The following is a 13,923-nucleotide window of genomic DNA, read 5'->3' as shown; positions in this document are numbered from 1 at the left end:
CCTCAGGCCACATCACAGAGCTGTCCCCAGAGTGTGCAGGCAGCTGCAGGCAACACCTGGGCCAGCTTCAAAGAGCCAGAGCTGCTTCTGTGCTCACAACACCAGCTGAGGTGGGATTGCACAGCCCCGAGTGCTTTCACACGGACGTGCAAAGCTTTCGGTTTGTTACGGTTGGAAATAACGAATCAACAAGTGAAAACGAGGAAGATAAATATTTTTTTTCCACTGTATACAGTAGCCAAGTGTTTCACACGTGGAGAGGAACACCTGCAGCTGGAGCATGGAGGGATCAGTGCTTGTGCACGCAGAGTGAGCTGAGAATTGGTTCTGGAACCAGCCAGACACAGCTCCAGAGCCTGCTCAGCCCAAACCCTGCTGCTGCCCAGCTCAGCTCAAACCCTGCTGCCCAGCTCAGCCCAAACCCTGCTGCCCAGCTCAGCCCAAACCCTGCTGCCCAGCTCAGCCCAAACCCTGCTGCCCAGCTCAGCTCAAATCCTGCTGCCCAGCTCAGCTCAAGCCCCAGCTCCCACCAGGCTCTGAACTTTGGGGAACCAAAACCAGCATGAAGCAAGAGTGTTCCTTCAGTTCCTTCAGTTCCCCCATGCCCAGGGACAGGGTCCCCTCCTTCCTGCCCCGAGGCCCCTCTGCTGTGGTTCTGCTCTTCCTTCCTGCCCCAGGATGGGTTTGGGGTTGCTCCACACATTTCTGTGGAATTCAGGAGGCTGAGCAGAAACTTCCAGGTGCAGCCCCCACTGCCAGCCCCAGCTGGGGGCTCTGGTGGTGTTGTCTCCCCCCAGACCCTCAGCAGATTTTTCTTTCCCGGTTTTCTGGACAAAAGTTCTTTCACTGTATGGGCTCCATCTTGGAAAGCCATTAAAGGTTTGGTTTAATCAGGGATGTGTCTCTCAGCCACACTGACACAATTAGTTAAATTAATGTGCTTTGTGACTAAATGCCTCTTCCCCTCAAGGCAATGTTAACGTGACACAACCATTTCTGCCACTGCCAGGTAGGATTTTTTCATTTTCTTCCAGTATTTCTCATCTCCTTCAGAGCCACCCAGCTGACACAATATAATTTAGCTCCTCACACGTAGCAAGGATCAGCTCCACAGGCTGATTCAGTCACAATATTGTGCTCACATGCCACCATTTGACGTGCACACGCTGTAAAGCTCATTCTGCTGAAGGCATGTTACAAACACACAGGAATTATGAGCTGTAGCACAAGAAACCGACCTCAAAATGCTTCACTTCTCTGTAATTATTGTCCTTATTTCTTATTCTTACACTCTTACCATCAGATTCTGTTGAGGTGACATGGTTAGCATCCACTGGATAAACTGCAAGCTCCACTACTTATGAAAACACCAACCACAAACCCACAGTTTTTTTTTTCCTGTAACTGCAACTTACAATTTTATACTTGAAGAGTTTAAAAAGAAAATTAATTTAAAAAAGAAACCAAAAAACCAACCCAAACAGCTCTTTTAACGACAAGTAAAATGCACCTTTGAGAAACCACAAAGATGTGAGGTTCTCATGTCACAGGGGCTTTCAGACGCACCAGGCATGAGCAGCTTGATTTCAGCAGAGAGTTTGATATGCCTGCCTTCAAAAAGGAGAATTGTCTGATGCTGTGCTCCCACCCCAGGCAGGAGTTTTCTGTGTGCTCGTGTTCACAGAAGCAGCGAGTGGAAATGCTCGAGGTGATCCCAAGCTGTCTTTTGTAACCCCCAGGCAGCTCAGGCTCCTCTGATCAGGTTAAAAATAGAAACAGCGGAACTACTTTCAACAAAACTTGCAACACAGGAAGTGAATGAAATTCCACTTAACTATTGCTGGCTCAACAGAAGGCACCTTAGAGAGCCAGCTCTGTAACATTCCCAGGATTTCCTCCGAGTAAATAAAAGAATGCATTAATGTTATATTTATTGCTTGTTCTATAGAATTTTTCACCATCAGCTCCTCCTTTTTCAGTGCTTTAGGCATTACAGGGCAGTTTCCTTATGCTCCACTGAACCCTGGCATTTTTCAATCACATAAATATATTTTATCACCTTGAGTTCTGTGAGCAGAGCCTGCCCATCACTTCAAAATAACACAGAACACTGAAACCACCCCAAAATGTCACATATTCCTATCAGTATGCAAATGGCTGTGACTGATGGGAAGCAGAAAGGAATCAGGCCACTGTGCTGACCACAAGGACCAAACCAACTGACCTTTAAAGGATCTGGAATTATTATTTTTGGCACAAGTGTTGGCGTTACATTTTTTTCCCCGCTGTTAAGAAGCTAAAAATCCACTTCTAAAATTTAAATTTTAGAGATTATGCTTTAAAGAGAGGAATACATTTGGTATTATTAATGGTCTTTAAAGAGCTAAACACGTATTCAGAGGACTGACAAGGTAATGCATAAAACTCTCACTTAGGTAACAGATTAATTTATTTTACCAGATTCAGGGGATTACTTCTCAGGACACTTCTCATTATATCTAATTTTGTGCTCTGTGCACTGGAGTAAAAATTTGTATTTCAGGGGCACTATTTGCAGTATTAAAAGAGAAAAACAGAGCACAAAAACTCTGTTTCCAAATCAAGGAAGACCCCATGTTTCATTATTCATCTTCAGCCACCTCAAAACTGGATACCAAATAGGATTGACAAGGAGCTGGGGCAGGTTCAGGGCAGATATTAAAAAGATCTTTATTCTAAGGGAAAATATTCTTTATTTTAGGGTGGGCAGGCCCTGGCAGAGCTGCCATCCCTGGGAGTGCCCAAGGAACAACCCGGGAGGTGTCCCTGCCCATGGCAGGGGTGGGATGGGCTAAAATCCAACCCCAGAAATCCCAAATGTGGCATCCCAACCCTCAACACCCCAGCCAAGCACCCAAGAGACACGATACAGCTGCCAAGTAGCAGCAGCAGCACATTTTTGCCAGCATGGAGAAATCCATCACATTTCCAATGATAATTACTACAAATGAAGCAACGTGCTTGTAATTCCACCCACAACAGCGAGTCCACAGCCTCCCATAAAATTCTACAGTTTTATAGGCTCTGAGAGGAAAGAAGAATAAAAATCTTCCTTCCTTATTATGCAATCATCTGAAATCTTGCATTTGTCCACAAATTGATTTTCAAGATGCTGGTCCAGTTTTAGACAGAAAGAAAACTATAATGAATGTAAGCTTAAGCCAATTATGCTAAGTGTTACTTAAGTTCCAAAACTATCACCTAAACTGCAATTTAAAACCAAATTAGAAAGAAATAATTCACATTCCTCCCCTCCAACAACATTTACATGATAATGAATTTCTTCTTGGGTAATAAGCAGTTAGTTAGTGTTCATATGCTGGAGCCTGGCAAGGAAACCTTTCTTGTGGGCAGCTTTGGAGCCTGTTCTTTTCTTTAAGATGTTCTAATTTAAATGCAGATGTAGACTTCACACTAGTGGGTTTTGTTTAAAAAAAAAAAAAAAAAAAAAAAGTGGTGCTGTATTAGAAGGAAGTGACAGAAAGGGGACTCAAACACACCATTCTGAGTTCCACATTTTGCACTATCTCGTTTTCCCTGGGCAGCAATGTGTGCAAGAGGTCTCAAATATGAGATTAGAGCACCAGCCCCCCTCCTCCCAGAGGGTTTTCTGCTTCAGGGTTTAACACAAGTGTTTTCCAACTTTTTCCTCTTCAAATTCCAACCTTTTTCTTTTTTTTTTTTTTCTTTCTCCAAGTCATTCTTCATGCACTTCCTTCCCCTTCAGAGATATGCATGGTCATTTCCAGGAGACATTAAACACTGGTAGCTTTTTCCTGTGTAAATTAGTGAGTCTTAACATTGGAACTGGAGAAGAATATGAAATCCTGCTGAGCCAGCATCCCCTAAGCTGTTGTCAGAAGAACAATTCAACACGGATCAGCTTCCCAAGGCTTTTTTTCACCTCCATGCTCTATGGAAAAAGTTTATTGTATTCCCTGCTTAACCCCATTTTCTCTACAGATATATTTATTTTTAACTGGCTTTGTTAACAATTTGTTTCCCACAGCTGAACTAGAAAAATAACTTGTGCTGTTCCTTAAACATCCAGTCCACATCCTGAAAAATTATTTCTCCTCACTCACCCTGCAGCTCCCATAGCTGTCCTCTTAATGTGGAAACATTTGCAGTGCTCTGATTTTATTTAGCAAATAACCTCTCTGAATTTTCCCTCCTTATAGACTGCTTTAACATAATTAGTAAATTTGATTCTTTGGTGAAAAATGGACTCTTCAGCCTAATTAATCCTTTCCCAAGGAACAGACAATTCCTCTACCTGTCTCCTGACCAACAAGCTGTTTTTCACTCCTGCCGTGTCAAGTATAATCTATTTACACAACTGCAAAACCACTGCTGCAAGAAGTAATTTATTTGGTGTGGAAAGCTGACAAATTGCAGCTCTTCTGTGCAAGCAAGAGGGCTGAGAAGTAAAAGCTTCCTGCAATGGAAACAGGAAAAAAAAATAGTCCAGCAAAACCACCAAGCCTCTAAGTGAAACTGAAATCGAGACCTGAGGCAGGTTCAGCATGCTCAGAGTAGGAATGGCACCGTCAAGCAAAGCAACATTGCAGGGAAAAATATGTTTATTTCATCTTTTTGTTGTTGTTAAAAAGGAAACTCGAGAGGTTCACAATAGAGAAGTCACATATTTACCCCTGGATCTATAAAGAAAAGGAAGCAGCACCTCTGGAAATGCGCTCAGCCTCAAGAATTCCTAATTACTGCACACAGCCAAAAAATCATTGGGTCATTTGCCTTTACCTTATTACAAGCATACAACAAAATATCCAAAATTATTAACTCCAGAAACAATACTTGTTTCCAAGCCTGCAGATGTTACTTTTAGCTATCAAAACTCGGAGGAGCAACACAGTATCTCTAATAAAAACCCCAAAGTTACCAAGTTGCATCTGATCTGCTCCCTGAAATTCAGGTTTAAACAGAACCCAGAAGTTGCTGCTCATACCTATCGGTCAGGAAATGCACCCAGAGCTTTAAAAGCACCCTCAGCAGCATGAATTTTTAAACAGACATGGAAGTGAGCTAAAGCAGAATTTAAATAGCATCTTGAAAGCCCTCTGAACAAAACAAGTGAGCTCTCCTGACAAAAATCACAGCGTGAGTTTAAGGCAGGAGAGGTACAACCATGGTTAATTTATGTATTTATAGTCTGAACCACTGTACACCAAAACCACAGAGCTACAGAGACCTCCCAAATGTCTGAGGGGAAGTACACAAGGAGCAAGTTGGAAATGACAGGAATAGAAGGGTGATGCTCAAGTGACCAGGGCAGTTCTGAACCTCCTTCAGTCATTTTTCATCGCTGGGCTGGAGGAGCAAACTCCAGCTTTCACACTGCTTATGCAAAAGCCAAAATTGGGCCTTTTGCTCTACACCAGGAGCCATTTGGGGGAGAAAATAGGGAATACACAACAGGAAGCAAAATGAAAGCGAAGTCTGGAAGAGAGGAGGAAAAAGGCTTCAAAAACAACAGGGACAAAAAAGGCAGAAAAGTCCAAACAACACAACTATTAAACTTTTAAAGTCCTGTTCTCAAAACACTGCAGACTAATGGCCACAAACATGAAAGATATCAAGAGCAAACTGGATTACATATATATATATATATATATATATATATATATTTACACACTGCCATGAGTACATTCCCAGTGAACAGCAGATTCAGGTTCTGTTTGTTTGCTTTACAGACTGCTGACCACCTTCCAAAAAACTTCTCCCACACTTCCAGTGTTTGGGTTTATTAATGTATTAATAAATAATTATAAATTATTAGGAATTTTGAATTTATTAATTTACTAATTATTACCCAAAATATTAGTATTTTTCTTCAGGTCCTAGCAAGGTGAGAAAATGTCAGTTTCTTCACCTTAAATTAGTATACATATTTTAAATCTATAGGTGCATTTATAGGAGAAATTCATTTAATTTAATTAACAAATAGCACTGAAGTATTGGGTTCCAAGAACCATTGAATCTGGCACTGGCAGTGCAGCATTTAACAGAATCCCCAAAACCAAAATCCTCATTCTTTGTGTAGGTATCTCTTGAACTGGTACACACATCACAGGCACTGGCTGTTCTACTCTTGTCCTTTTCTGTGACAAATTAAAGAACTGAGAATGTTCCAGCACAAGGAAAAGGCTCTCTGGTGTTACCCCTTTAGTCAAACAGCCACTGCTGCTTCCTGGGCTGTGCAGAGGAAGATGCCATGAGAGTGGCCAGGATGTGATGCTGTTTTAATGCTTGTGTTTAACACAAGTCTCCCCACAGTTCCTTCCCTGCTAAAGCTGTTTATTCATAAATGGGACAATTAGCAATTCCCCCAGGACTGCCATGCCTGCTGTGAGAACAGCAGCCTCTGCTGCAGTCCTGACATTCACATCTATCAATCTGGATTTCCCCTGCTCCCTCCAGTCAATTAGTTGGATTACAAACCAACTAGGATGATTAACCCCCTGGAATTACTTCTCTTTGCTCCTCTCTGAAAAACCAAGGCACTGGAGGTGAGATTTTGGATTCATGACTGACACAGCCACCATTTACTCATCAGATGTTCCAGATTTATGACAGATCACAATACACACATAACAGCACTCCAAAAAGAAGCTTCCATTTCTTAATCCATTCTTCTACACAAGCAGTAGCAATCCAAGCAGCACCAGCAATGCCTTCTGAGCCACTGTCACAGCCTTTGGTTGGAGCTCAGTATCATGGAATATGCTACACAGAGTTCAATATTAAACCAGAAACATGTGCCAACACTTTTCCCCCCTCCAGTAATTCCAAGCTGTTGCCAGGCCGTTAACCACATTCTCCCCAGGGCAATTATGTTCAGCCACTGGGTGGTTTTCACATTTTTTCCACCTTTTTTTTTTAAATTCAACATCTACTCCAAAAACCTGAAATGAGTTTGGTGTTACAAATGTATGCCTTGTATATCTCTGCCTGCTAGACCTTGCACAAATGTGTCAGATTCATCCTTCCCAGAGCTTTACTCTACTCCTAATTCATCTTGTCTTTCCTTCTCTTAAAGCTGGATGAGGAAACACCTTCTCAGGTACACTAAGTTCATACTATTTTGCTCAAGAGAGCCTTATATTCAGCCAGTGCAGTTTCTACCTCCACCTATCCCTTTTTTTAAGTGCTGTTCACCATGAAGATGCCTCTTGACCTCAGCTATGCCTTTGCACAAAACGGAAGACGAGCCGACAAATCTACCTTAAACACAGATCTTCCAAACGCATTTACCTCCTCCAACAAACACCTAAAACCATTTCTCTCCTTTACCTAGGCTGGGAGTTCTCCTCGTACATCCTTTCCTTCCCTTCCTTGAAGAGGCTGATGGTCTGCTTGGTTTTTTTCATCAGGTTCTCCATGAAGACCCGGAAATACTCGTTCTCGCCCAGGGTCTCCATCTTGCCCTCGTAGCGGGACAGGATGGTGCGCAGGTGCTGGTAGGTGTCAGGCAGCAGGTCCAGGATGTAGGGAGGGCTGTTCTTCAGGGCCAGCTTGGGGTTTTGACACAGCCGTACCACCTGTGGGAATGGAGGAGGCAGCTCTGTGAAAATTCCAGGGGAGGAGCACGGTCAGGGGTTAAACACAAGCCACGGTCGCAAACACGTTCGCTGCAACAAATCCCATCTGTGGGGCAAGTGCAGATGGAGTCACAGAATCCCAAAATCACTGAGGCTGGAAAAGACCTCTGAGATTGAGTCCAGCCTGGTCCCCAGCTCACCAATCAGACCAGTGCCACACCCAGGCATTCCTTGGATACCTCCACCACCTCCCTGGGCAGCTCCTTCCAAAGCCTGACCATCCTTTCCATGGAGAAATTCCTCCTGATGTCCCACCTGAACCTTCCCTGGTACAGCCTGAGGTCATTTCCTCTTGTCCTGTCACTGCTTGCCTGGGAGCAGAGCCCAACCCCCAACTCACTATAACTTTCAGGGAGTTTTAGAGTGATCAGGTCCCCCCTGAGCCTCCTTTTCTCCAGATACTGAACCCAGCCACCATGAAAGAATGCAATGTCTGGGCTGAAGTGCATGTGGACTGATGGAACTCATGATAACAAATTTATGTGACAGGGGAGGGGAAAGGAAGCCACTCCACCATCTGCCATAGGCAAATGTTTCCATTATCTAAACTGACAGAATTAAAGGGAGAGTTGATGGCAAAGCAGCCATTTGAAAAATTAAGTAGTGAACTATCAGTTCTAGAAAGGGCTGGAATTAAGAGTTGTGAGGTCAGTTTTGAATCAAGTTTACAAGGTAAGAAGCAGCAGTCTAACACCTCTATATTCTGTGATTTCCAGCAAACCTGAGCACAAAATGTGGCTACACTTTGCTAAAGTTCTTCCCTATAATGAATATTATCTGGCTGCTTAACATCCAGCATATAAATGAGGTCTAAACTCATGACACTGCCAAGTATGAGGGAATTACAGATATCAAACAGTGCAGAATGCAAAAACTTAAGTAAAGTGGATAAGAAAAAGCAAAAGAACAGTTTAACATCCTTTTGCAGCACCTCATTTCCACAAAACCTTGTGAAACCTTCAAGAGGAATTGAGCAGTTCCCTACAGTGCAGGCTTAAATACCTACTTCCTTTAAATATAGATGGTAAACAGAGTCATTCCTTCTGAAACAGTGCTTCAGCATTTCACTTTGCCATTTAGGGTATGTGCAAAAAGCAACCTCGTGAAGTGACACCTCCAATTTTATCTGACTTACAGCAGTGCCTGTACCAAGAGCTGACCTGAGAAAGGTTCAGTTTCAGCCAAGAGAAAGGCACACAGTGTATCAAAACTCCAACCAGAAAAATCAGGCTGCTGGTAAAAAAAAAATAAACACACATCTAAAAAAGCCTCTGCAAGAATACATGGGAAAAACAAAGTACCAAAAGTTTCCCTCCATTTTGAGGAGGCTGCCAAGGCCTTAAGATAAAGAGATGGATGGCCAGACAGCTGATTTAGTCAATTGATGCTGATGCCTCAACTGCTGCTTCCTTGGAGCCTGTGAACATTGCACACTGAACCATATCAACAAATTGAGTCAACACATTTGTCCCCTGGAAAAAAAAAAATAGTTTCACTATGAGCATGAATAGGTTCTAAATATGCTCCTCGGACCCAGCTGAGCTGTGCTCTGGGCAGCAGAACCTTTTCTTCAGCAGAAATTGTTTATCATACAGTGGGTTTAAAACCCTAACAAACACAGTCAGCTCAGAGGAGGAAGCCACATGAAGCAAGCAGAGCTTGCACTTCCCTCAGCCAGCTGAAAATAGAGAACAATTTGGCTGTTACACTTTGAAAATACCCAGTATGGGAGAAGCAGACCTGCTGCATTTCAGACTTTAATATCAATTAAAGCAATTCCCCCCCAGGAGCAGAGAGTTCTGCAAACTGCTCATTCTCAGAGCCCCTGTAAAATGCTTCCCAAGAAGCAGATAACCTCAAACAGTTAACAGAAAGGTCAAAACTGCTGGTATTTTATTATCAAATCAGCTTCTTTATTTACCAAGCAGACCAAAATTAGCTGAGATGAGCAGTTAAACCAAACTGCATAATTAAGAACTGCTGCCTCCTGAGCACACTTGGGGCTTTTATAACACAGCAGCAACAAAAGCAGTGGCATTTTCCTTGTTTCTCTACGTGTGCACTTGCAGCATCATGACAACATCCAAAGGAATGTTCCCAGCCCTGGGAACAGCTGCCCCTCAGCAGCCTTCCACAGGGACCAGCAACGTGGAAGGAAATTGAGCAAAAAAGCAGAAAAATATTTTTTTGTTTAGGTGTGATGGCAACGAACAGAAGCAATCCACGGTTTTAAATTATCATCCAAAAGCTTGTCTGGCTTATGTTGTGTTCTCTGAGGAACAAACCATTTAGGGAGACATTTTTGGGTTTTCAGACACACCAGTAAAGCTCAGCATGAAGAGAGGTGGGCCTGTAAAGAATCTGAAAACTGACTTCACCCATTTCCATTTTCCAAATGCAAGTGAAAAACCAGTTTCCCCAGCTGAGTTTTGAGGAAAGAATCTGTTATGTACTCATTCTAGGAAAAATAATCTCATCTAGATCTTTGAGGCCTGGAATTGAATCTTTCCCCTCAACAATCTGCAGCTTGCCTTGACTAATTCTGCATTTAAGAGTCCCAGGCCTGAGGAGCATCCAGGGGCTACTCCCAGGTAAGATATTCCCTGCCAGGGCAGCTCTGAAAACTCATTTTTTCCTTCCTTTAGCAGCTGAACAGCTAACTGCACTGAGATCACACCTCATTCCAGTGCAAGCCAACAGCAAAACAAAACCTACTCAAACATCTCTTATCTCTTGCTAGACTTGTGTTTGGCCTTTTTTCACAATGAAGGTGACCTGCAGTGGCACTTCTCTATATCAGTTCTAGGAACTGAATGGTATCAGGAAACCCTTTGGAGAAGCTTTATCTCAAAGCTCCTCTTCCTCCTCCGTGCCTTCCCACATTTATTCCACTCAGCTCCATCCCAAGCAGCTCATGACTAACCCACCTATTCCTCAAATACCACCCACAGCAGTGAACTCCAGGGGGCTGCATTTAATCTCTGTTCTGCAGAGAAATGCAGAAATATCACCTCATTCAGCTGAAGGGGAACATCCAGCAGGGATGGAAAAGGCTATTTTATGTCCATGCTCTGTGTGACCATGTGTAGCTGTGGGAGGAATGGTACTGACAAAAAAAAATTAGGGCTTTAAATGAAAGAACCTGAAAGACATAAATATGTCAGGCAGCTTATGGAGAGCATTACAGGGGAAATATTTGGACAAGAATCAACTTGCATAGGAAATTCATCAGTCACATCCGAAAGCAGAATGCTTTGACAACACCAGCTAATTATGCAGACTAACAAATGAGGTCGTGAGTGTAGTGTACCCACACAGACACAGCACGCAGCTCTGAGAGGCAAAAACATCATCTACTGAACATGCACACAAGCAGGTTTTTTATCTGCACCTGGAATTTCATGTTCCTGGCCCAGAAATCTAACCCATTCTCAACACCTTCCATTCATTAAGCACTTCTCACCATGAGCTTCTCTGGGTTTTTGCTACACCACTAAAGAGATTTGAATTCAGATGTGTTCTTTGAGTGTGCATAAGTAGAGCTGAAATCTAACTGAAATCTGAAAGGCTTTTCAGAGCCAGATCTCTCTTCTAGTACAAAGCAGACTGAACAAGACTTCAAGCCTGAGAGCTTCTGCATGCTGCCTGTGAGTAAACCTGGAGTTAAAAGAGGTTGATGTAACTTGTGACAAATACAGCAGCAGCCTTGGCTTTTCTGTCAGCGGGGAGAGAACACATCCAACCTGCTACCCAGACCTAAAGCTGTGAAATTTTCCCCCAGAAAACATCCTGCTGCATTTTAAAATGCCACAATAATCAGCTTTTTTTTTTTTCAGGCCAGTCTTTTCCTTCGAGCAGAGCAGGTTATGAGGTCAAACACAAGTTGCCATCTATATCTACACATTCTATAGATGAAAATGTGCATTCTTACACTTATTTAGGGTCCTGTTTCCATGCCCAAGCTGCCTTTTCTACATTAGCACTTGCCCTCAGAGTCTGCAAGAGAGCCAAAGGCACCTCTCAAAAGGGTTTTTTGCTCTGCCCCAGTCTCTGTAGGTGATCAAAGCTCATCACAGGCACAGCAAGGCACAGCTACAAACCCTGCCTTTTGTTGAGCCAGCCAACACAGAGTGATTTCTTGGCAGGAACAGAATTTAATACGCCTTTAAAGAAGTCATTTGCTCTGCCTGCTTTTAGCACTTACTGCAGGAGGTTCAGACGCTGCGTGGATAAACAATGCAGGGGAAGAGAAGGAAAATGGATAAGCCTGAGGGGCAATTGGATGAGGGATGCCCAAAATCCCTGCCTGCTCTGCTCCCAGAGAGGAAGGAGGTGGCCAGGTGACAGTCCCCAAGGCCTGGGGGCAACGTGGGTGATGCTCTTACTCTACACAACTTGCAGGGCCCTGAACTCAGTGCCATAAAATGCACTGCACATTTCAGACTGCCAAGCCTAGCCTTGATTTCAGGGCTGATTAGTAATCATCAATGAAAATTCCACAAAAATGCTCAATTTTTATTTTGTGCCTATTTCTGCGTGCCTGCTTTCACTCACTTGATCATTCCCTGACAGCTCCCCAGCATTTCTGAAAACTCTGGACTGACCAGCACACCTAGCCAGGCCAGTAAATCAAATATCCCATCACAGCAACAGGCCAAAAGGTCTGGTGTCCTGCCCCCGGCAAGAGCCATTTCCTGGCATTTTAAAAGGAGGAGGAGGAGGAGTGGAGTCTTAATGACCCCAGAGAGCCCCTCCTAAAGGTGTGGGGCTGGAAGAAGGCTTTTCCAGCTCCCACGCCACAAGTTTTTCTTGTTAAACATCACTTGATACTGTACCTTTCTCTAACTACATGTACTTATTGCAAAAGGGTTTAGTCAGGCTTTTACAGTTTTTCCTCAGTTTTAAGGAAATGTCTTTGTCCTGAGTGCAGCAACACAGTCCTGTTCATTCCAAAGGGAATAACCTGACCTGCCACAAAGATTCACCATTCACTACCCACACACCAGGCTCTGTTTGCTTCCAAAGAGCAAATCCTACACTTCTCCCTTGTCCTGCTGCTGTCACCACCTGCAGCTCCCCACCAGCCCCTACCCCTTCCAGCACCACCAGTGCCCACCCCAGCACCCAGAGGATTGGCATTATCTATACAAGTATATGATTTATACAGATATCACAGAATATCCTGGCTCGGAACAGATCCACAAGGATCATCCAGTGCAGCTCCTGGCCTTGCACAGGACATCCCAACAATCCCACCCTGTGTTGTCCAAATGCTGAGCTCTGGCAGCCTTAGGGCTGTGACCACTGGCCTGGGGAAGCACCCCAGATCCTCTCAGGCAGCTCCAAATCCTCCATTCCAAACTGTCCCCTCTTCCTCCACCTTGTTCTCTGCAGAGCTGCTGATCTCCCTTCACGCCTTCCCATCCTGGCATCCCATTCCCATGCTGCCTCTGGCCTCTCCTCCATGCCTCACTTCTCCACCACGTTCCACACGGAATCCTTGGGGTTGGAAGGACCTCAGAGCCCATCCTGTCTCAGTCCCTGGCACAGGGACACCTTCCACTGTCCTAGGTTGCCCCAAACCCCATCCAGCCTGGCCTTGGGCACTGCCAGGGATCCAGGGGCAGCCACAGCTTCTCTGGGCACCCTGTGCCAGGGCCTGCCCACCCTGCCAGGGAACAATTCCTAATTCCCAACATCCCACCCAAGCCTGCCTTCCATCAGCGCGGAGCCATTCCCCCTTGTCCTGTCACTCCAGCCTCACCACATCCTTCCCCCAAAGCGCTGCACCCCGTTCTGTGCCCACACACCTCTCACCCCCCAAATATCCCCCCCGAGAACAGACCCCTCTGTCCCACAGGCAGCCCCACAGACCCCTCTGCCCCACAGACCCCTCTGTCCCACAGCCAGCCCCACATCTCCAGGCTCACCCCAGATCCCCCCTGATCCAGAGCCCCAAACGCCCCAGGCCAGCCCTATGCCACGGCCACCCCGCCCCACCTCAGCCCCCCCGCGGCCTCCCCACCTTATCCATGAGCTTCCAGCACTTCTCCACCATCTTCTTGTCCACGGCGCCGGGCTGGTGCGGCCCGAGGTGGTGGTGGTGCGGCTGGAACGCGTCCTTCATCAGCCCGATGAGCCCGCCGGGGCCCTTCTTCAGCGGCGCCGACATGGGGGCGCCCACACCCGGCCCGTGGGGCCCGTCCGGCACCGGGGCCGCGGCCCTGGAGGGGACCGGGCTGAGGGCGCTCCGGGCCGGGCCGGG

The 13,923-nt window shown here is 45.2% G+C and overlaps 1 protein-coding gene across 2 annotated transcripts in view; it reads right to left on the bottom strand.

Annotated features, from left to right (window-relative positions):
* CBL (Cbl proto-oncogene) overlaps positions 1-13,917 on the bottom strand; it is a 35,773-nt gene extending 21,856 nt beyond the window's left edge. Inside the window, exons 1-2 of one of the 2 annotated variants that reach the window (XM_041413812.1) lie at positions 13,684-13,917; positions 7,351-7,598 (exon numbers count right to left, since the gene is read on the bottom strand). In XM_041413812.1, coding sequence (XP_041269746.1) covers positions 7,351-7,598; positions 13,684-13,830 — 395 coding nt within the window. In that variant the 5' untranslated portion in view covers positions 13,831-13,917. Of the gene's footprint in view, positions 1-7,350; positions 7,622-13,683 lie in introns of both variants that reach the window. The other variant, XM_041413814.1, reaches the window with a different exon arrangement.
* Positions 13,918-13,923: the final 6 nt, after the last annotated feature.

Source organism: Onychostruthus taczanowskii, unplaced genomic scaffold (assembly GCF_017590055.1).
Source record: "Onychostruthus taczanowskii isolate IOZ18803 unplaced genomic scaffold, ASM1759005v1 scaffold43, whole genome shotgun sequence".
Taxonomy (NCBI): Eukaryota; Metazoa; Chordata; class Aves; order Passeriformes; family Passeridae; genus Onychostruthus; species Onychostruthus taczanowskii.
This window is presented reverse-complemented; position numbering and strand designations above follow the sequence as displayed.